The sequence below is a fragment of the Zosterops lateralis genome (assembly GCF_965231275.1).
Source record: "Zosterops lateralis genome assembly, chromosome: 5".
In the NCBI taxonomy this organism is placed as follows: domain Eukaryota; kingdom Metazoa; phylum Chordata; class Aves; order Passeriformes; family Zosteropidae; genus Zosterops; species Zosterops lateralis.
Window position 1 is genome coordinate 41,976,895 of NC_139766.1, and position 23,181 is coordinate 42,000,075.

The 23,181-nt window shown below is 38.7% G+C and overlaps 1 protein-coding gene across 1 annotated transcript; it reads left to right on the forward strand.

Annotated features, from left to right (window-relative positions):
* The first annotated feature begins 4,939 nt into the window (after positions 1–4,939).
* Positions 4,940–21,288, forward strand: GASK1B (golgi associated kinase 1B). The gene is made up of 4 exons (XM_083862383.1): positions 4,940–6,049; positions 12,900–13,114; positions 16,729–16,955; positions 17,254–21,288. Exons 1-4 carry the CDS (start codon positions 5,056–5,058, stop codon positions 17,459–17,461), a joined length of 1,644 nt encoding a protein of 547 aa, XP_083718509.1. The 5' UTR covers positions 4,940–5,055; the 3' UTR covers positions 17,462–21,288.
* Positions 21,289–23,181: the final 1,893 nt, after the last annotated feature.

Genomic DNA, 23,181 nt, shown 5'->3' on the forward strand with positions numbered 1-23,181 from the left:
GTTTTATGTGGAGAAATTCTTCCTAATGTCCAACCTAAACCTCCGCAAGCTGAGCTTGAGGCTCTGTCCACCCATCCTCTTGCTGGTGGCTTGGGAGAGGAGGCCAACCCCTGGCTGGCTGTTCAGGGCTTTGTAGAGAGCAGAAGGGTCTCCCCTGAGCCTCCTCCAGGTTAAACACCCCCAGCTCCCTCAGCTGCTCCTCACACAACTTGTGCTCCAGAAAAGGCACCCAGGTTTTGGCAGCCCTTGCCCAGGAGCACAGACGTGGTTCCAAGATGGGGCTCCTTGCAGAGGGCCAGCACGGCCTCTGTTGTGGTTTGAAAGCAAAACGAGTGAGAGGCTCCAAGTCAGAAATAGATTTTAATATGAAGAAAGGTAAAAAGGTAAAAATAAAATAAATGCAATAACACAAAAAGTCACTGACAGAGTCAGGATACAACCTGAGCAGGATGGTGGAAGCAGTCCAGGTGAGGGGCTCTTCCTGAAGCAGTGATCCTGTAGAAAGGTCTGGTAGCTCTGCTCCTCTGGGAATCCAGTGGGTCAGGGCTGCTTGTCCTGTCCCAAATCCCAGATTATATCCAGGTGAGAATGCTTGGCTCCTCCCCCTGGGCAGAGCATCTCACAATGGGATGATGAGTGTGAAGTGGGTCCTTGATGGCCCATTAAACAGAGATAACTCCTGGAGGGAGTTACCTGTGAGTCATGGGCCAGGTGTTCATGGGCCATTAGCAGAAGACAGCCCAACACTAGAGCACTGCCCCACTTGGTTTAACAGTTCATGAAGATGGTGATAGAATAAATACTTTGTGTACATCCTACACTACAACCCAGGACAGCCTCCTTGGAGCTCCTCTCGCTCCTGAGGTTTCGCTGGCTGCTGGAGACCAGCATGGGGCTGGGGGCTGCAGGCACCTGCAGAGGGGAGCAGGCACCTCGGGGAAGGCAGGGATGTTTCCAGACAACAGCTGCTGGCCCTGTGGTGTGTGCAGTGAGGCAAGGAAACCATCCAGCCTGGTCAGGGCATCCAGGTTTTTATTTTCTTTAAGCACAAAAATTAGCACCATTGGTTTGGAAGCCCCTGTCTTGTTTGGCAACCAAAATCAAGTAGGAAAAAAAAATCTTTTACATGATGTCAAGAAGAGGTCTTCGCAGATTTCCCTGTAAGGATTTGATCCGGACCGGTTAACGCACAGACTATTAGTCAGCATGTTTAGTCACGAAGCAAATATTTCTCTCTGTACTCTTGAAGTACAGTTTCCAGATGGCAGCCCAAATTGATCTCCTTACAAACACAGCATGAGCCTTCTAAAGTAATGCTTCATATTTTGTAAATCAAATCTACATTATTCATAATAAGGGCTTACTTTGTTTCTCTGGAGAATAAGTTGTCAGTTATATGGATTCAGTAAAGCTAGTAATGCACCATTTATCAATCATTTTAGCATAAATGTCTGTCCATGTGGCATTTAGAGATGAATAGCAGACTGTCGCTATGGAAACAGCATGGCTATAGTGCATCCAAGGGAAATAATGTTCCATATCATAATCTCCTATAGCCCACAGAAAAAAAGAATTCTAAAGGCTGTGCAAGTATATGTGTTGCATTATTTTATTGAGGAAAAAAAAGTGGTAGGAAAAATATTAACCTTTTACATTGAAGTGCCTACACATAGAAAGCAAGAGCCCACATATTAAGGATCCTACTCTGTAACCACATCCTTTCAGGTGCTCAGGGATAAAGAGAAGTCAAGATGCAGGACCCTGTGACTGGTGGGCATTGGCACACTCCACCTGTCACTGCAAATTGGCCAGAGACCTCCTGCTAGGAGCAGTGCAGGCCACCAGCTGCTTCAGATTCTGCAGCTTGTTGAGCACCAGCAGAAAACCTCTTCAAATGCAGGTACAGGTGGAGGTGAATTTCAAAGTTAAACAAAAACCAAACCAAACCAACCAACCAAACAAACAAAAAAAAAAAAGGAAGAAAATAATTGCAAATAGTTAATCCATCTATTCAGTCGCATTTAAAAACTATACTAGGGACTAGAAAATACTTCTTTAATTCACTTTTTCCATTCATTGCTATTTTCATATATTAGTTTTTATATTCTTGTATTCCTAACCTTAGGAAGGTACAACACTGACCATGACATATGTATATATGAAGAAATTACATGAAAAGCTGAATTTAATGGATGCAGATGGCAATATCGCAGTCATAGTTTAGAGCAAGGAACAAATACAAAATCTGACAGACATTACAGACATTACAGTTTGCTATCCACAGGCTAGCTGGAATAATTTAGGCTAGAATTTGATCATACAACAACTGCTGTTCTGAAAGTTTGTCTTAAATATTTTATGACCACAGAGAAAGTACTGTTTCAGGTTAGCAGTGCCCTTTAGTGCTTTGCTGCAGCTTTGGGTTACAATGATTCCAGAAAGAAGAATAGTACCCACCTGAACAAAACCCACTTCCTTGTTTCTTATGAAACACAATGAAATCTCTTTTTTTCCAGACAACTCCATAGTCATTTCAACCTTCCTTATTTATGGTGTCTGCTAGGGCACTGGAGCTGTACACCACAAGGACTGAAACAAAAAAAAGTAACTTGATATTTTGCCTTTTAAAAATACAAAATTGGAGGCAAACATCTGTTAAACTAATAAGATAATGTATTCTTTTTATTTGATTTTCTACCACCATCCATTCCAAAGAATGTACTACTCCCTGAATTCTCTCTTCTGAACATAAGAAATAAAAGAAAAACCATTGCTATTATCACATTTAGAAAGGCTCAAAAAGCCCCAGCAGTCAACGCTGTACATCAGTGTATACACCACATTACAATTTCAAGGCTACAAACAAAATGAGAAGTGAAGAACGACTCTCCATATCCTTTTATAATTTCCTCCAGATAATCTTTAAAGAGAAGCAGTAGAAAGATTACATAGATTACAGAGAATTTCAGAGAACTGTTATAGCAGAAGAGAGAGCTGTTAGTAACTGGGATGTATAGTGCTTTGGTGCTGCTTAGTTGTAAGTATTAATAATAGGTGCTGTCTACATGCAGGAGCTGGGTATTTGAAAACAACTGTTGCAGTGTGATGCATTTCCAATTCAAGCAACTTGTCTGGAGCTTTTGGAATAAATGCTCTTTGTTTGGGATATGTCTCATCAGTCAAATTTGAAATAAAAAAAAAAGAGAGAGAAGAACTGAAGTGGATAAAGAGATTTCTTACAATCCAATTCCTCCAAAGACTCAGATTTGGAAAAAACAGGTGACAGGAAGGCTCTTATACTTGTAATGGGCACGGATACTAAAATATTAACTTGACAGTATTTATATTTAGACAAAAAGTAAGGATAAGTGATAGAAAAAATACACCCACAAAGTTTTATAAATTCATATTGGACCAATATGAAACATAAACTAACTTCTTCAATGTCTATTAGGTATGGAGAAGAGAGTATCTCCATTTGAATTACCGTGACATATACCTTTTATTATTTTATACTTAGACTAGGAAAGGAGTCAGATGTCAGAGGCTTGCCCTTAACTTCTGTCTGCCCCAACTTTTCCAGCTGTACAGGGACTATACTATGCCTCACTCTAGAAAGCACAAATAGGAGACATTCCTGAGCTGTTTAGTAGCAGATTAATAAAATTTTAAAAGTGGCTATGTGTTTTTTCACTTCTCATCACAACAATATATGATTCCCAAAAGTTCTAAAATCCAGGGAGTGGAGAGTATTTCACACTCCAAAAAACTAAATGCAGGAAAGGGAATTTCTTCAGTACATTTGGATGCAGTGCACTAGAGGGCCCTCAGGAGTTAGAAATAGATGGAATGTACTTTTGAAAGGCTCATACCTCACAGGACTTTTCATTGCAGAATTTAAAATAGAAGTTGCTGTGGTTTTGTGTGTGGGGTTTGTTTGGTTTGGGTTTTTTTATAACGTGAGGTTCATGTAAGTTTATAGCAGTTCATATGCAAGCACCTCTCAGTAAAGTTAGCTTCTCAACAGTTCTTAGCTTGCAATGAAATACCTCAATGTGAACCCTACTTAAAAGTGAAATATGTTCTAGATGCCAGCTTTTACTCAGTTACTTTTATTAATCTAAAGAGTTTACCAGAACAAAGGATGTGTCAAGCTGAATAGGTAAGAAATTTTACTTTTATAGCAATGTATATACAATGTGAGCTTATTCATTGTTTCTTGGAAAGGATATTTTATTTTAAAAACTATTTTTCTGTCGTTTTATTTTAAAAACTATAACTAGATTCTTTTTATGGCTTCACAAGAGTGAAGAAGATTAACCATTTTTCAATTTTATTGTGTATTTATGAATTATGGGAACCATATTCACAGTCAACTAGGGAAATTTGGCACTGCTAATATACTTTTATGTTAGTGAATATGTGCATATTTAACTACTAGTCACTGATTCATATTTGGATCATTTACAGCCTTTCCATAACATGAGGTTTAGTGAAGACTTTTTCTCGTAATAAAAAGATAATGATCTAGGTTTGACAAGCATTTCTTCTAATGCTGGAATACATCCAGCTGAGATTGAAAATTGAGCCTGCATTTAATAGTTTTGGTGTTTGATTTATACTGTAATGAGAAAGTAAAAGATCTATCCTGACAAATTCCTGCAGGCATACTACTGTCTCATCTAGAACTTCTTTTCTCTGAAAAATACAGAGCCACATATGCTATGTGTGAGTAATGAAAGGAAACACTGCTATTTTCTTTTTGCAGTTTGCAAAGACGATACATAGATCTTTTAGACTACAAGTCAGTAAACTTTGCTTATGCAGCTGGCTCCATTCATTGTCTGAAGCCAATCACTTCCCCTGTGGTGGCTGATAAGAATTTAACAGTTTGAGAAGGTGGAGTGTCAGCATCCTTAGTGCTGACCACTTTCCCAGGCATATCAGTAGCCTCTGTCCATCACCCATGCTGGAAGCTACTTGGAAAAGGAGAAACAGAAATTGGGGAAGGGAAATCATGCATCATCACCCTGGCTGGAATGTACAGAAGACTTTATGCTGTTTTCATCATGTGGATTCACTAGAGAAATGACCCCTTTTGATCAACCAAGTAAAATCAAAAACTTATTTGTTTGCTGCCTGTGGCCCTCACGGGTGCTGAGGCTCTGGACTTGCAGGCGCCCAAGGACAAGGAGGAATCTGCTAGTGGGCATTGGCTGTGTGATCTACCTGGGATTCCTTGTCAGCCAAGTGGGTCATGTTTTACCTCAGCTCAAAGGAGGACTTAAAAAGATCAGTTCCAGGAGTCTCCAAGATGCAGCTCAAACTCCTTTTCTGGGCATCCCACTGGATGGCACCCTGTCACCACCCAATTTCCAAGAACCCCAGCTTGGTAGCAATGGGACCTCGCTGCCACCCAATGTAGTGTATATCACCCTGCGGTCCAAGCGCAGCAAGCCTGCCAACATCAGAGGCACAGTGAAGCCAAAGCGCAGGAAGAAAACTGCAACCCCTTTGTCCTATGGGCAGCACTTTCCAAAAGCCACTTTTATGGGCTGGGAAGAGGCCTTGGCCCAACAGCCAGGGAGGGCTACACATGCAGGCACAATGGAAGCAGCAATCGCTCTGGAGGCAAGAAAGCACCGACTGGATGAACACAGGCATAAAGGAATGGCTGTCAGGGAGAGCGGTCCCCAGAGATTTGGGAGGATTTCTGGAGCTGTAAAGGCACAGCTCCAGCCTGAGGAGAGCAATATCAGGATTTACAGTGAGAGCCCTCCGTCATGGATGAGCAAGGATGACATCCTAACCATGCGCATGCTGGCGGATTCTCCCATAGAGAGCATTCAAGAGGTACCTTCGCGCAAAGCAGTCCTGGTAGTATTTGCAAGAGGTCCCAGAGCTTTGGGAGCTGCTTGTAACCAAGGACACTGTGGAATTGTCAAAAGATCTCTCGACATGAGTGAGGTGTTTGCCTTTCATTTGGACAGGATCTTGGGGCTAAACAGGAGCTTACCTTCTGTAAGCAGGAGATCAGAGTTCTTCCAAGGTAACACATTCTTGTGTTTTTCAGCTTGCAGGTGGGATGCAGAGGTTTCCTTCCTGCTCCGTGTTCGCCATGGGGCAGCAGCAGCCACCCCCCTTTAACTCCTGAGAGCCCGAGGACTAACCCCATTGTTAGTCAGGGGAATAAAGCCAGTGTGTCTGTGTAACTTCTGCAGTGCAGTTATCCTGTCCAAAAGATGAATAGCCCAAAATTTGCCGCAAATATAGAGTTGCTGAGGCAGTAACAGTTTCCTTACATGAGTCTGGAACTAGAAAAAAGAGACAGAGCAATCTGTAGATTGCATGACATTGTACAGACTGCCAGCAGTGAAACTGGTGAAAGAGATTCCAGAATCTGAATCAATAGGTATTTCTGATTTTTTAAAAATAAACTTCATATCTTTTAGAATCGACTTTAACAAAGTACTGTTCAAACTTGTCACAAAAATTCATCTCTCAGGTGGTCAGATTATCTACTCAGTGAGGTAGGGAACCTGCCTGCAGAAGCTTAAATCTTCTTTCATGGCACTAATCCCCTTAGTGGGGGATTCAGTAAAGTGAATTTTTTTAAAAAATACTTCCAAATAAGCTACATTTCAGTGAATTCTGCAGTACATTTTGAGGTTCACAACACACATCTATATATTATCCAAAGAAACACACATAATACATATCTCAATATGCCTGTTCCATGATTAGTATAGAGTTTCCAATTAAAAATTTGATTTTTGACCTTTAGTGAAATTAAAGATAGAATTCAGACATGTAATATAAGTTATAAGTCTACTTTAAAATTGCTGCCTTCTTAAATATGTCTTCAGCATAAGTCCCATTTTTGTACAGTCACAAATCCAAAAAGACTATGTTGCATTTTAATGAATTGTTGCAGAAATATCTACTGTGTTTTTTCTGTTCATTTTTTTCTTTGAAATCAGCTTATACCAAATATTTTTATGTTAGTCTGAATTTCTTAAAAAGAAAAGTAATGCTAGAATGATTTTCCAAAGTCTGACAGCAGCAAGAGAACCTCATGATCTCCAGTGTCTTCCTGCTTTGTAAACCTTTCCCTTGGCAGCCTGTACAACAGTGGGAATGAATCTCTAGGAACAACACTTTGGAGGCTTCTGAATATTATTCATACTTGCAGAGCATGGAAGATAGATTATACCTATTTTATTTTTAGGAGCGAGCTCTATTGCTACAGAGCTGTCATAAGGCATTACGGTAGTTCAGTTGGGGGAACTCTCCACAGTGTGGCTGCAGAGATGACAGACTGTAAACCTCAGAAAACTGCTATTAGGCTAATTGTGCATTGTGTTGCTCAGTGTCTGTCACCTTACAGTATGTTTTGGACTGTCTGGGACAGAGTGTGTCATTCTGCCCTCTAATTTTCTTTTCCTCATAACTGGCTAGGTTCCTATTGCAAGAGGAGTGTTGCTAGGTGATGAGAAGAAAAATAACACTATTTTGGTCTCACTTCATTTTTTCCAGCTAAAGACTGAGCAGAGCACTTGGAACAGTGGCTGCACCTTGTCTCTCATGATTTTTTTTAGCCTGGAAATATGCTGCAACTCAGATGCCTAATAACTACTTGAGCTCTTTACTATTTATGTGCTTGTATCTGGCATTATGTGTTAGGAAAAGGACCAAAAATATAATTCTTAAAATAATACGAGCAATTAGCTCATTTAAAGGACCTGTATGTGTTTAAGTTAAGATAGGTGGGCTCTGTAAGGTTTTTTAGAGTGGCTTGTGTGAATCAGTTATTCACATGGGAAAGCAGGCAGTGCAGGATTAGAGACTGTGCATGTGTGTATGAATGTACACTATTTCTGGGCTGACATATCTCTCTCCCCGACACATCCCTTTAGCTTGCCTCAGTTGTGATGTGATCTAACAAGACATGTTTGATGTAGCATTAAAATCTTAAAAAATGGGCTTTTCAAAACTGTCATTCATTTTGTCAAAAGCAGTTTCAAAGGACTGCTTAGTAAATCCCTGTACAGGTTCTATTTCCCTTATTCCCACAGATCTGACACTGACTTTTTTAAAGTCTAGCTAAATACCGTATTCAAGTTCCCTTTCTGCTGCTCTCACCATCCCTAGTTAATTGTGAACCTTTTTAAGTGTAAACTGAATTTTTTGTGGTTTGTCTAATTTTTCCATCATCCATCCTGGATGGAAAAATCAGGTATGGTAACTCTTTCTCTCTTACTTTTACAATGAATTGACTATATGTAAAAAGCCTGAGTAGTATAGGTAGGAAAAGCCCTTTTGAGCTGCACATAACAGTCTAAAAGAGAATAATTTTGTGCAAATACAAGCAGTCATTCATTACTTCCATTGCTACCTAGGAGAGGTGAAAATGTCTCTAAACACCTAGAAAAAAAGGACAAGCCTGTAAAACACCAAGAAATAATCATAAAATTGTGTCTATTATGAGGAATAGATGTCTATGTGGAATAAATGAAGGCTGACCTTATGTGTCTGAGTTTTGGGATGATCACATTAATACTACAGCACTAAGAAACTTTATTATTTCATGACCTTAACCTGAGGAATAGAAGAGATATAAGTGACCTTGCTTGCTTGTCCCAGCCCTACCTCAATGACCTTTGCACAGGAGCTGAGTCAAATGAGTGCATGTGTGGCCTCCAGCTCAGCAACTGCCTTTGCAGGGTGGGACAGTGGCAGGATTTGTCAGGCTTGAGCTACAGCTGGAGTTTGTGGTCTGGCTTTTCTGTTTCAGCTGACAGCTGTAAGGATAGTGCCCTGTCTCCTGGGATAGTAGCCATGAGGTTGGGCTCTCTGTTCAGCTTTTGGTACAATAGCTGTTGCTGTGCAGTTTTGTATCACCACTTTTTCTGAGGGACTGAAGTACTGTGTGCTGATGGCTATTTCTCTTCCCCCCTGGTTTCCCGATATCCTGACTCTGACTAAATGGAGAACAATAAGACTTGTGTACTCAATCCACTATTTGTCCAGAACCTATTTTTGTCCCCAAACATGCAAGAAACTCTTCCTTTGGGTAACACCTTTCATGGTTGGTTTGGTGCTAATAGGTGAAGGACACAATAACTCCACTGGTTGCACTTGTTTTGCTTTACTGGACTCTGCATGATTATAAAAGGTGTCCTATTTTTTTCTGTGTTTTACTCTGTAATATCAGCCTGCTCTTGCCATCCCATCAAAAATTATGCAACATGAATCACCAATGTCAGGACAAAGAATAAAAAGCTAACACTGCATTCAGAGTGCTGATATATACTTCCACATAGTGCTGTACCTCTTAAAGGAGTACAAGAGCCATATTTCCAGTATTCTGTTGGGTAGAGAAGTTCATGTACAAGCAATAAAGCAGTCCATAGTCTAGAGAGAGATTAATGCACATTTCTTGCATTCCTTAATACTGACATTTGCATGAGCACAGGACAGAACATTGCAATGAGGTGCTGCATAGGGACGAAAGAAAAATAAATGGCTTAACTTCTCTCTGCTTTCAGTTTCTGTTCCTTGTATTTTCCCCAAAAACTTAAACTCTCAAACTTGTGCTTTGTATGCTGGTCCCTCTCATTTTCCACACTAAGTTATCCTTTCTTGCTAATACATGGACAACTAAACTCTTCTTGCAGATGTGGCAGTGGTGAGATGTACTGCCTTACAGTGAACAATAGTGAGTTTGAGAAAGGGCCTTAACTACCTCATGAAAGATTTTCTGGTTTTAGTGATGATTTTCTCAGCTTGTTTGAAAATATTTCCTTTTGAGGAAGTTAGAAAAAGTGCTGTAGGCTCTAAGTCAGAGCACAAGATGAGAGTAATGCTTGCAATAGCAAAATGTGGTTCCTAACCACATGAAGTTCAGAAGCATGCAGTTTTTTTTTCAAAGTGATGTGGGATGTGGAAATCTGAGATGATGCCTGTGTTGAAGAAGCCATGCAGTGATACATCACCGAGCAGCACATGAAGAAGTTTGAGTACCTTGAGGTGGTCTAATCTCAGCAATCTGAGGTTTCATCTGTGTTAGCTTATTCAATTTAACTAAGATATTTTTAGAAGTGTTTTGATGTTCAAAAATGTGTATGAATTACTAGGAAGATGGTTTCAGCATGAGTTTTGAAAAATCTTTCCCATACAGTTTTGAAGATTGCCTTTGGATAGTTAAGTAGATATATAGGTTTCAAATGGCAGATAAAAATAAAATGAAGCCAATCAGCTCTGGGCGAGATTCAGTGCAGTGCAGCTGCAGCAACAGAAAAGCAGTAACCCTCTGTCTTAATGTGTAAGGCTGACTAGGAAAGAGGCACATACAGAATACACTGGACTTTTTCTGAAATATATTCAGCCTTCCCAGTTGTGGTTGTAGGTCTCTCTTTACTGTGCAGGTAACTTCGCTCCGTCCTCATGAGGCTCGAATCAGAAAAGCTCCACTGATTTAATTGGGGTCATGACAGTTCGTGCAGTAATTCAGCCTCTTCATGTTTTCCTGCAAGTGTCAAAAATTTGAGTCACAGCTCTTAACTGAAGCTGCTGTTTCATATTCCTGTAATCCAATTTATATTACAGAGTTGAAAGATTTTTTTTTTGGATCATCTTTTCGTCTCTCATTTCCTTTGAAATGCAAACATTTCCTGTATTTAACCTTAGTCTTTTAAAAATGTTTTTGTATCTTAATGGAAACTATTATTCATAGTTTTCAAGTATTTATATTACTATTGTTTATCTTGTCCTTTTTGGGTAGACAGGAGATGTTTGTTTTCTTAGAAAACTGTTGATGTATTTGATTTGTGGAAGAAGTCACGAATAGTTACATAAGTTGTTACTGGAGATATAAAAATAATAGATCAGATTTGGTCCTGAGGAAAGCTGTCTTTTTTTTGTGTGTGAGAATTTGCAATGCTTGGATAGACTTTCTCCAACTTTCTTGGAAAAGAAGTCTAGTGCATAGCTGGCCTAACTTGGGTAAAGTCATCTGCAATGTAGGGGATAGAGCCAGAGTGAGAGAGGTGGAGAAATGGGTAGGGTTTCCCAAAAAAGTTACCTAAATACTTATTCAGTCACCTCAGTAGAAAAGACTGATTTTCTGGAGTGCTCAGCTCATTTTTTCAGTGGAGGAGAGTGTGAAGTGTGCTGATAAAGGTAATACTGATCATAAAGAAAGAGCAATTGATGTTCCTAATGGAAAGACACATTCTAAGGAAACACTGGGCAACTGGGAGGGAAGTTAAAGAGGTGGTGGGTTGTTGGGTTAGCTGGGCTTTGGAAGGACTACCTTGTATGTGCAAGCCATGGCAGAGAGAAGATCAGGATTCTGGTTTGGAAAGGAGTTGCCCTTTCTCTTGGCCTGGATGCGTGCGGGGCTGGTCTGTCGTGCTTGTTTAGTGAATGGGAGATGGAACTTTGCACGTGTTTCAGTGCTAGGTGCAGGCAAAGATAACTTCTTACCTGTTGTTTTACAACAGTCAGCATCCTTTGAACAAATTGCTTTTTGATTCAGCTGTGTGGAGATTGTTTTTCACAGTCCTAGCTGCTTACAAATGGAGCATTGAACATTGGCAGCTATTACCTTGCTCTTGGCTCTGATACCTGTTTTCCATGGGCTATTTTCTGTCTGGTTTGCTTCTGAAGAAGGTGGGCTGGCCCTCTTGCATTCATGTGTTTCTAAAAGCTTTTTTGAAGATCTATCTCTGTCACCATGGGCACATGGAAGCCAAAGAGACAATTTAGGCTGCACTTAACTATGCAATAAATTGTGCAATAGTGTAGACTAAGTTCGATGAACTTCAAGACAAATATGAGTAATTTTTAAAGCTTTATATGTGTTCCAACACTTTTTAGTAAACAGCAGTTAAGCTTTGAAGTTAAATGGTTCTTCCTCTCTGTACTAAGACATATTTTGATCTTCTGTCTACACACCCTCAAATATAAAGGATTTCTTTGTTTTAATGTGTATAAGCCACAGTCAGTCATGGGTCCTTAGCAATTGAAGCAGCAGTAGCATTGCATCAGAAATAAAAGGAGAGTTTCCTAATAAGATAGATATGTCTTGTTTCTTGATGCTGTGTGAAATATATTTAGCAGTTCTTATACTGAAAAAGTTTGTTTTAAGTTCTTTGATGAGGTTTATTCTCACAGTGAAGCTGAACACTAAAATTCACCAAAGAGAAGTCCTCTGTTTTAGTTTCAGGGAAGAGAAGAATATTCATTACACAGAGGAACTAAAGAATTTGGCTAAAATATCTGCTATACTAAACAGACATCATATCTAGGTAAAAACCCCCAAATTTGTCAAGCTTTTTATTCATGCTAAGCTCACAGTCTCTAGTATCCTCAGATATCCTTCCAGAGCTGTGGAGTCATACATTATAGGTTTAAAATACTAAAAATAACAAAATAAATCCACTTTGAATATAGGATTTGTGGTGTCTATATGTCTATTATGCAAAGAAAACCCCTTTGGCATAAGTTTCCAGCTCTTGAAAATCAGCAGTTCACTGGAATCAGAGGGAAATTATATTTGTTGATTCACAGTGGCATTGTAGGCTTTTAACCTACCTAGAAACTTTTCAATAGTTTGTTTGTTATATGATTTTGCACATTAATCTCTTGCTTCAAACAAAGAAAGTTTTCCATATATTGCAGGCATTTATGCCTATGCTTCCATTCCTGTGGTGGCTGGTTATGGATGTAGGATAAGACCACATTAACCAAAGAATGTCAAGATATTAGTCCCTGGCTGTTTCTCCTGCCAGATTTGTAAAATGGTATAATTACTAATGCTTAGGCAATGTCTAAAGAACATTCAAATAAAATTGACAGTATTGTGCTATAATAATGATAATTTTTCCTTTTTTCAGGTGGTCAAGCCTGTCCTGTTATTCTCTGGGATTCCTCACTGAGTCCAACAGATAATAGTACCCATTCTTCAGTGACGTTAACGTGGGGACAATATCAGCAGCTGTTGAAGAAGAAATGCTGGCAGAATGGTAAAGTTCCCAAAGCTGAGTGGGGCTGTACTGAAATTCATCATCATGAATGGTCCAAGATGGCACTCTTTGATTTTCTGTTGCAGGTAAAATGTTTACTGAACACAACTATTTTCCTCATAAGTCGTGTGAGCAAACACAGGATTTTTAGAAAAAGTAATTTTGGTGTATTTCATTTTTTTTTTAATGGCAAAGAAAGGTATTTGCATAGTTTGAAGCTATTTCTGATTATTTCTTATGATTAAAATATCCAAAATGCAGCTTATAATCAGGCAGGAAGCCTAACTGACTAATTTATTTTTAAAGAGGAAGCAAAGGGTTTTGCCTTGATTTATTTCACCTTGGGGAAGGTGTACTGTTTCTCCTTCACTCCTTGTTTCTCCAAACAGAGATCTTGACTGTGTTCACAACTGTAAATCTCTGTTTACTCTGTGGTCCTTCCTGCACCTCCTCAGCCCCAAGAGGTGATTGAAGTGGTTTTGGTGAGCTGCAATCTGGATCAAGGTAACAGTTGTAGTGGATAATTTTTCCTTTTTAAAAAAAAAAATCCCTAGACAGGGACTTAGTAAAGAAGGAGTAGAGTAGGAACTGATGAATGATAAATCTGCTGTTCAATTATTGAGAAGGAGTGGTTGGTTAAAATAAGATACAACAGGATTGAACTTTGCGTGACAGGAGACAAATTATTCTTGTACTAATAGCTGATACCAGAGTGATTTATATCTCCAGTTGCCTACCAGACAAGAACATGCATTCCAAAAAACTATAAGAACTCTTATAGTTCTTAAAGACAACAATTTTATCTGCGTGTTATCAAAGTTTATCTGCAGCAGAATGTGAAAACTTGAAAACAAAACAAAAAAAAAGTGAAGAAAGGGTTCTGTATTAAAAAACCAAAAATCATCTGCACTTCGTGAGTCATTCAGAAATAAAGAATAATATGAAAAGTATTCTCTATTAATCATAATTCCCTCAGAAGAATAGGTTTAGCACCTCTAATAGATCTTCCTAATCTCTGGTTTCAAATGCTGTAAAACATAGGAGCAAGGCATAAAATGCTTGTAGTTGATCTTTACTTGCCTCCTGCAAGAAGTCAAGCAAAATGGATTCTTTAATTTTGGGGGTTTGGACCTAAATGTACATAAATGTATGACAGAAAATTCTGCTAAACTATATGCGTCAATTCCAGAGTGTTTCATCATGTTTTAGCACTGAAATGGTGCAAGATATTATGAAGAGCTTGTCTGTTAAGAACAAGATCTCCTTGTCTAGTTAATGCATGTAGAGAAGTGCAAAAAAATGGGGTCTTTACATCAAAGGAGTCTTTCTAGAAGGACTCTGCTTTACTTTTTAATTTTTGAATGGATTGAATAAGAGATCCTAGAAGAGAGAGCACTGGAAGCAAGAGGGGTTCTACAGCCTTCAGATAATGAATGCTGCTCATGAAAGGAGGTAGAGGAAGAGAAGTCTGTTCCTTTCCTCAAGGTTTTGATATCTGGAAACAAACACTATCATAAATACAACTAGAAATAGAAGTACGTGTAAAAAACCTCAAATAAAATCAAAACAACTCAAATTCTCAGACTTCCATTTGATTAAAGAGGTGGCCTTTTCATTTCAACATGCAACAAAGTTCTTCATCAGATGGGAATCCTAACGGTTCATTTTGCTGGGATGTTACAAAAATAAAGTTGTGATTTTAGAAGGCTTATGTGAACAATAATACTTTCGTGCTTAGAGTAGTTTGAAGACTTAACAGTAAACAACAAAGGACAGAAAAAATGATTGACCTTTGATGAGCTACTCATTAAGTCATAGGCACCAGAGCAGACTTCCGCTCTCTAAACACCTGTTAGCAGGAGCGCATCTCTCTGGGGAGATGAGCTGGAGCCAAAGGCAGCTCTAGGACAGGCAGGGCCAGCAGGAAGGATGGTGAAAACCACAGGCCACATTTGTAGCCCGGTGACTATGAGGTATAGGCATGGCAGCTCCAGGACTGACAGGCAGGAACCTCAACCAACAACCCAGGAAAAAGCAGCACAAAACACCCTCATACACCCCCTCTTCTGAAGGACACACAGGAGGGCTGAGCTGCCAGAGCTTAGACAGGGCTCCTGTGCCCAGGGGCAAAGGTGGAGCATGTGAAGTCCAAGGTGAGACTTCTAAGGGCAATCCAGGCCTGTGTGTGTGCTCAGGGCTGTAGTAATGTAGAATATTTACTCTCATCTACTCTCAAGGGGTAGAAGCACTTTCAAGGAGTGATTTATCCTTCCTATGTTAGACAGTTATCCTAAAATGGCATCCATTGCTCTGGATGTGCCTTGTTCTTGCCATCATTTATGAAAGGGAACAGAAATGACCAAGTCAAAAGAGATGCCTAACATTTACAATAGCAAAGTTAGGTCAGATTTATGTATTCTTTCCAGCTAAGTGCTGAGTGATGAATAATCAAGGTTTTGCATGGGAAAAAATAGTCTAGACCATCATGTCATAAAAGTATGTACCACAGGGTGTTGCTTCGCGTATCTGTCTCTCAGGTCAGCTCAGCGTCAGCTGGGCCACCCTGCTAGCTGTGATACGCCCAACAGTACCTTTGCGTGGGTCTTTGGCTCCGCAGCACCTTTGCCTTAGCTGTCTCGGCCGTGGTTCGAAAGAGGGGACACTCCAGGCTCAGGGAGAAAAGGTTTTATTCGGGTAACTCAGGGGCAGCCCCTGGTTCCAGGCCTGTGCCTCTGGGGAGTGACCCCCGGCCTCGGTTACAGGGGGTTTTTCTTCCCCCAAAATCTCGGGGGTGGACACAAGTTACCAGACCAATGAAACAAGGCCAGGTGGGTAAGGTCAAAATGCAATACACAACATTAACAAATCAGGTGAATTTGGGATGTGGTCTTGTGAGACCCACCAATCCCTGTCAGACACCTCTCCTGAAGGTTTTGGGGTCTGGGGGTATGATGGACATGTGGGGGAGAAATACAATGGGATGGGGGAAAATACAATAGGATGATCGAAACCCAGGGCAGAGGATTAGAGTTGTCTTGGCAACTCTTATCAACCTCTGATAAGCACAATCCAAGACAGGAACTTTACCAGGCTAGGGTTAAAGTCCAAATCACATCAAACCTACAACTAAGAAACTTATGATAACATTTCAGTACCCCCACAACAGGGAGGCTGCTCTGTGATTATAAATAAACTGTTCTTACATTTTATAGCTTTTGATGGTTTTGTTGTGCCCCTCACTGGTCTTTTCAGTTATTTTGCATACTGTTAGCATAATAGATTCCACAAAACAATGATCCTCTGCGTGTGTCAGACGTTGCTATTTCTATTGTTCTCCAGCAGAGAAAATGTAAAAAAAAAAAGCCTACAAACAACTTCTGACAAAGAAAATAGAATTGTATTCACCATCCTGTTATTCTAGTTACACAGTAGTATTGTTCCATTATGGTCAAAGAATTTCTACTGCCATAACAGATCTTGGCTATAAAATGGATAAAATACACAGTCTGAGAAATTGCTTTTAGCAGTACCTGAGGTATGAGGACCAGGTCTTCAGTGCTGTTTCACTGTCTTTAATTACACTTGTCCTGACCTTGCTTTCCTGTCATCTGGGTTAGAGAGCAATGTCTTAGAGTGACACTTTGCCCCAAATACTTTTTGATATTGTTTTCACTTGGCACTCTGCTGTACTTTGTTTTAGATCTATAATCGACTAGACAGAAATTGTTGTGGATTCAAACCTCTCAAGGAGGATTCCTGTATGCAGCAAGGACTGAAGCTGAAATGCAATGATCAGGATGCCATTAACCTGACACACATAGTTCAAAGAAGGCATGACCGAAGGCACTTGGCCTTTATAGACAATAAAGGTTTTTTTGACAGAAATGAGGACAATCTTGACTTCAAAATACTACAAGGAATCAATGAGTAAGTTTTAAATTATTAATTTTGTAAAAGGATGGATAATTTCTTCCCAGTTTGAGTATGAGACACTAAGCTACTGGAATATATATCATTGGCCCAAGACATTGACAGGATGTATCTAAAAATGTATGAGTAATCCCACAGCTGTAAAAGGTACAACTAACATACATATAATTAGATATGCACGGACTTCCTTTGCTGAGTTGCACCTATATTTGTACAATTGATTGCTAAACCATGACATAAATACTGCAATTCAGGGTAATGGCAAAACCTGATGAATTTCTTTGTGCTTTTCCAGATTCCCTGCATCTGCAATTTCAGTTCTGAGGAGCCACCGTTTACGTGAGAAGTTACTCCAGTCTTTGTTCCTTGACAAGATATACTGGGAGAGCCAAGGAGGCAGAAAAGGAATTGAAAAGCTTATTGATGTAATAGAAAGGAGGTCCAAAATTCTTCTTACTTATATAAATGCACATGGAGCCAAAGTATTGCCCATGAATGAATGAAGCAGTCTTGTTTCCATCTGAAAGAAAGTCTTTAAAAATGTTTTATGGGGCAGAAACTGATGGTAAAATTGATTTAATTTATAGCTTTTTTACCCCAAACTTTCAAATTTACTTTTAAATAAGAAATCTTATGTGGTTTAAAAGCAACATTTAAACATCAGCTGCAGCTCAACACAGTATAGTCTCTTCTATGTCACCAGTGAAATGAAAAATAACCAAATGATAATATACGGTAGTATGTAGGTCCCATGAACACTCTTTCTGTTAAACTGGAAATTTGCAACAGGATTTTCAGTCCATTAGGCTGGATTGCTCTTACTTCCCTCGTGGAAGTCAGTAGAAGAATTTATTGCAAGTTTAAATGGGAAAAGAGATGTGTAAACACTTGATAGATTGACGACATGCTGAAACATATCTAGTTCAGGAATTCATTCTTTTATTAGGTATACTAAAATGCCAACATTTCCAAGGGCTTCTTCTGCTTTACTTAATTTTTGATCTTTTGAAATCTGAGAACTAAATTCAGCTCTTTTAAATGCAGGAGTGTTTGCACTGGACATGAGAGAATTTTAAACACAGAGTGAGGAGAACATGGCTTTAACAATAGTAATTATTTTGACAAATACAGTTTTTACTTGTCCAGTGTGGAGTAAAATACATCATGAGTCACTCATTGAAATGTATTTTTTTTCAATGCAAGTTGTTCTGATGTGTGGGTAGATGACCTGATATTTTCTTTTTATTGATTAACTTGGTATATTTTAAAAATAGTTTTAGTTTTGTGTGAATATGCTGCTAAATAAGTATGTTTTATTTTCAAGCTTGGGTTTCCATTAAATTGACCAATGTGGGGTGATGATTGTAACTAAGAACTTGCCCCAAGCGTTCCCACTGGTATGGTTGTTGCAGAAGGTTGGAGAAGCACTTCAGATTTTTAACCTTGAAATGCTCCAGAAAGAAAATATCAATTGACACAGCTTATCATCACATACACGTTCTACCTGTCTGTTTAGAAAAACTCGTACCATCTTTCTAGAGAAATATCATCTTTCTGCCATGAGGTGATGGTAGAAGTTGGATACTTTCATAGCTACTCTTGTATTTATCATAAAAATATATAGGGTGTGAAAGAATTTTGAAAGTGCTTGTGTAAGGTTATTAATGACAAACTAAAGTGTCTCATGTCACTGTTAATGTGGATGGGTGAATTTAATGTTTTAAATAACTGCAATTCCACTGCAGATAAAACCAGTTCCCTTCCTTAGTATCAGAAAGTCCATTAACAATAATTGCATTACTAGAAGAAATAGATCTCATTATAGGCAGAGTTAAAAAGACTTAGTAAAATTTTAAGACCTTAGCCAGCTAAATAATCTTTTATTTTGTCAGCAAAGGACAGATCAATTTGTTAAAACTTCCTAGAACTTAACTATTGCCTCAAGAGGATGTGTTTCAGAGTGCCTTGGACTTTTCAATACCAAGGTAGAATTTTACAGGATTTTCAATTTATCCCTTTCTTAAAAGTATTGTAACTTATTAGCCAGATAATTTTCATCACAGAAACAAAAATGTTACTTTGGTTTGCACTGTGAACAGAGTCTAGAGAAAGAAATAATCATTAGGATTCATTTCAGGAATTCCTGTTGCAGTGAATTTCACCCTATGATGGCCATCACAATCAGTTTGTCTCGTTTTCTAGCCTATCCCACAGGTCTCTTTCTGCTAGATACCTGTTCAAATGGATTATCCCTCACTGCTGGGAGTGAGAGAAAGGCACAACTCCCAGCTGAACTTAGGAGAGGGCCCAGCAGAGTTGTGAATGTAGCTGATTATGACAAGGTCCCATGAGAACTCTGTCTTCTATCTTTGGACTGCACATCCTGATGCTGAGTCACTGCCTCACTTTGTCCCGCTGTAATTATTGTCCAGAATTGGCTTATTGCCAATAAGGACTCCATTATCTTTCCAGACTGGATTATTTATTTTTTTATGGTGATAACTTGATGCATTCTTCTCCATTTCTTCTGGACATGGACTGGTGTTTCCTTGTGCATGATTCATGCTTTTTTATTTGCCTGGCAGTTCAGTGCCAGCTCTTAAAGCAGCAATGTAATTGTCTATGAAATTGCCCTGAGGCTGACCTGAACCAATGCGTCTCAGTAGTCCTGGATTTAGGAGACCTGAGAAGCCACAATGCTGTGCAGTACTTAAAAATCCGACCAAGCATGAAAAGCATAACTGTAAAAAGCAAAATTTCTGGAGACTTTCAAAGGGCAAAGAAATACTCCCTATTCTGTGTTAGCCTGCCATATTTCATATGTGAACACTCTCATAGTCTTCAGATAAGCCAGGAGACTCTTAGTGAGATTGGACAGTGAGACAGGATTGCAGATTGCTTCTAGTTCTCTCATGTTGAGAACAAACTCCAGAAAGTGCTTTTATCCTGCTGCTGTGGAGCTTGGTACATAATCCAGAATTGTTAATAATGCAAGATATGATTGCAGTAGCTCTTATTAATGCATACTAGCCAAGTTCTAGCATTTTTTTAAAGTGAAAATGAAAAATTCTGTATTTTTTTTGAGTGTATTTGCATAAATGCTCTAGTAAAATACAAAAGGACCACTTCAAGTTTGTTTATTCTCTGCTACTACATTTAAGATACCTGCTTCAGTAGCAGGGGTAAAGTTTATTGGGAAATTGGTTCATAGCCTTTGGAAGTAGCATGACTTTGGACTGACAGGAACTGCACTGTAGCTGAAGTAATATTAACTAAGAAGAAAAATCCTAAAGAAGCCTTATTCAACCTATGGTGATTGATAGAAAGCCAAGAAACTGTGCTTTAGTCCTCTTTGCTGGGCTGTCTTCCATTTCTGGGCATATGGAATCAGACAAAGATTCGTGTTGCACACGTGGAAGGGTGTAACCAACAGCAACAGAGCAAAACCTGTGGGTGGGAAAAGATGATTATGTCATTCTTGAATCTGCCGGAAAGCCAGAACCACATGAAATGGAATTCCTAAGAAAGTCAAAAGAGTTTGCTCTCAAAAGAGTTTGAGATTTCGTAACACTGGAAGACAGAGCTTAAAATAAGTAGCACAGGCACAGATGCCTTAAAATTCCTGGGAACCCGCCAGCACAATAATAGTCTCAAATGTTTCAGAAGCTGAGAACATGAAAACTGTGGAGCACTGTGAGAGCAGTTTCCTTCTTTTCTAGTGTGGGTATTCTGTAATACACCGTGTTAAAATAAATAAATAAAACCCAGATTAATTCCATGGTTTCAAACTTAACAATGCAGATTCAGGGTACATTAAGGAACAAGGTTCTCGCAGAAAACCTGGGAACACTTTCATGCAGACACAAAAATATATGTATGCGTATTTATACTTTGGGTTGTTTCTAAAAAATGGTCAATTTGGCTAATAGAGAGTGAGCTGTTTATATAATTTACTGTTTACATGTAGAATTGTATTTGTGAGCCTAAGTCCAATTTTGGGTATACACAAGTTGAAGTTTAAATAAAACATTATGATAGATTAAACTTTGGTTCTCAAAGGATTAACTCTTCTTTTGCTAACACATTTATATAATCTTAAAAGTTTTTTTACTGATAATTGTAGAGAAAAACAGCAATATGTTTGTATGTGTGCTAAACTTCAAGTGATATCAACTCAGATGTTTTTTAAAGTTTTATACTAGATATTGAATTTCCATTTTATTTTGGATTTTGTGAATTGTAAAAGTCAATTTGTCCTTTAATTGGTAACAGTAACAGTGTTTTCACAAGTAATGACTCATTTGAATCTCTGCTGCTATTGTCATGTAATATGTGGGAATATAGAAAATAAAGAAATATCTTTATCAGATTTTCAGTTTAGATCTCTAAGTTGGAATTAAAAACCCCTAATATATATTATTGTAATATGTGGATCATTAGTTAATGTTTAGAAAGAACTATGGACTTGAAACTGCTTCTCTGTAGAAACAATCCAAAACAGATCATAGGAATCTTTCTGTAGAAATATTTTCTAGAAATTTACTCATGAGACTTGCAACTCTTTCTCACTAAGCTGATTCAGTGTAGCTGTTAATCTTCTGGTTACTGCAGTTAGTGCATTTACTACCTTCTTTAGCCATTCTGCCAATACCTACTTACACAAACATTGAGCAGAAAAGGCCATGCCCATTTATAATGCCAGAACAGAAGTATTGGTCAATGACTTGTAAACTTTCTAACATGCCATGAGAGCAAACACAGGGATAGCAGAGAGACACTGGGCTCCTTGTGGAATAGAGACTCACACAGAGTTAAGGTAGCCTAAAAAGTTTGGCCTCTGAAGATTATTATTTTTGCCATGATCCAAGAGAGACTAATGAGAAACACAAAGATGCTGAAATGTTTTTAAACATTCTCTTTCCCACACAAAGTAGTTTGTTTTGTTTTATTAAAATATTACTTATTTTTGCACATTACTGCATGCTTCAGGCTAAATTCTGTCAGATAGATTTGTGTGAGTTAATATCAATTTCACTGATTTATCCCAGATAAAACAATTTTATTTTATCTATTTTATTTTATCTGTTTTATTTCCAGATAAAACAATTTAAGTCAGTTAGGATAATCTGTGTTCTCAGAGGCTGGATAACTGAACCCTCAGGTCAAATGGAGACCTTAAGACAGTGACATATTGATAAAGGAGAGTTTTCTGAAATATGGCATGAATATAGAATTTAGAATGTAAATTCTCTAAACAGTATCCATGGAATCCACAACTGTTCTTTGAAGACTTTCAGCCTGTTCCACCTGTATTTCTGTGCATCAGGACTTTCAAGAAAGATTAGACAAATTCAAGGACAGCAAGTTTATATATGGACTTTGTAAGAATTAGGTAAGCTTTTATCCTCTAATGTTATAATACAACTGTTCTGCCTGCTTGAGAATATAAGGGAAAGGGGCCGCAGATAATGCCCCAAGCTCATGTGCTCAGCTCACAGTCTGAGGTGTACTGTTGGGCTGGGTGGCATCCAACAAGGAATTCCACATATTTAGTATTTGAAGGCTCTTCAGCCAGATGCAATGTTATAAGCTCTTCAGGCTTCCCCTTATTTATAAGACTATATAGAATTATCTTTATCTCCAAGTATGGGCATGCTTGGGGTGTTGTGAGTCTGCTTTGTCTTTGATGAAAGAAGAGAAAGTAAACAGATGGCAACCTTCTAATGCCTAAAGATAGTTTCCCAAAAGCACTTCCATGGATTTTGTTCTTTTGGGAAAAGCAAAATGAACAAAAATGCAGAAACATTTTTTTTCCTTACTGTGATCCATTGTTCTTTCTATATTTGGCACTGGGTATACCAGTACCATTATGTGACAGAAATAAGGGGGTTTAAAACTTTCAGTTTCGGTAGTTATTTTGTTTTTAATCTTCTGCAATAGATTTACTTCTTTAATCATTTAGTTTCAGCATTCACTGTTCAGGAACATTATCTCTATTTCCTTCAATGGAAAAGCTGGCATGGCATTCCATGGAGGTCTGTAAAGCTGTACAGGCACGCCTTATCAGAGATATTCTTCAGCTGACTATGTGAAACACTTTGAGATTTGGATGGAATTTATTAACTGTGTGAAATCCAGCCTTCTGAAGTGTGAGGATTATGTCTGACAGATGGTACAGGCTGGCAATCCAGCGTGCTCCTATGCTCTGGGAATTCTGAAACAA

Coding starts and splice junctions, on each gene's coding strand:
- GASK1B (XM_083862383.1), top strand. CDS start 5,056: ATGCTGTTTTCATCATGTGGATTCACTAGAGAAATGACCCCTTTTGAT. Junction 6,050..12,899: donor GAGATCAGAGTTCTTCCAAG/GTAACACATTCT, acceptor TCCTTTTTTCAG/GTGGTCAAGCCTGTCCTGTT. Junction 13,115..16,728: donor TCTTTGATTTTCTGTTGCAG/GTAAAATGTTTA, acceptor ACTTTGTTTTAG/ATCTATAATCGACTAGACAG.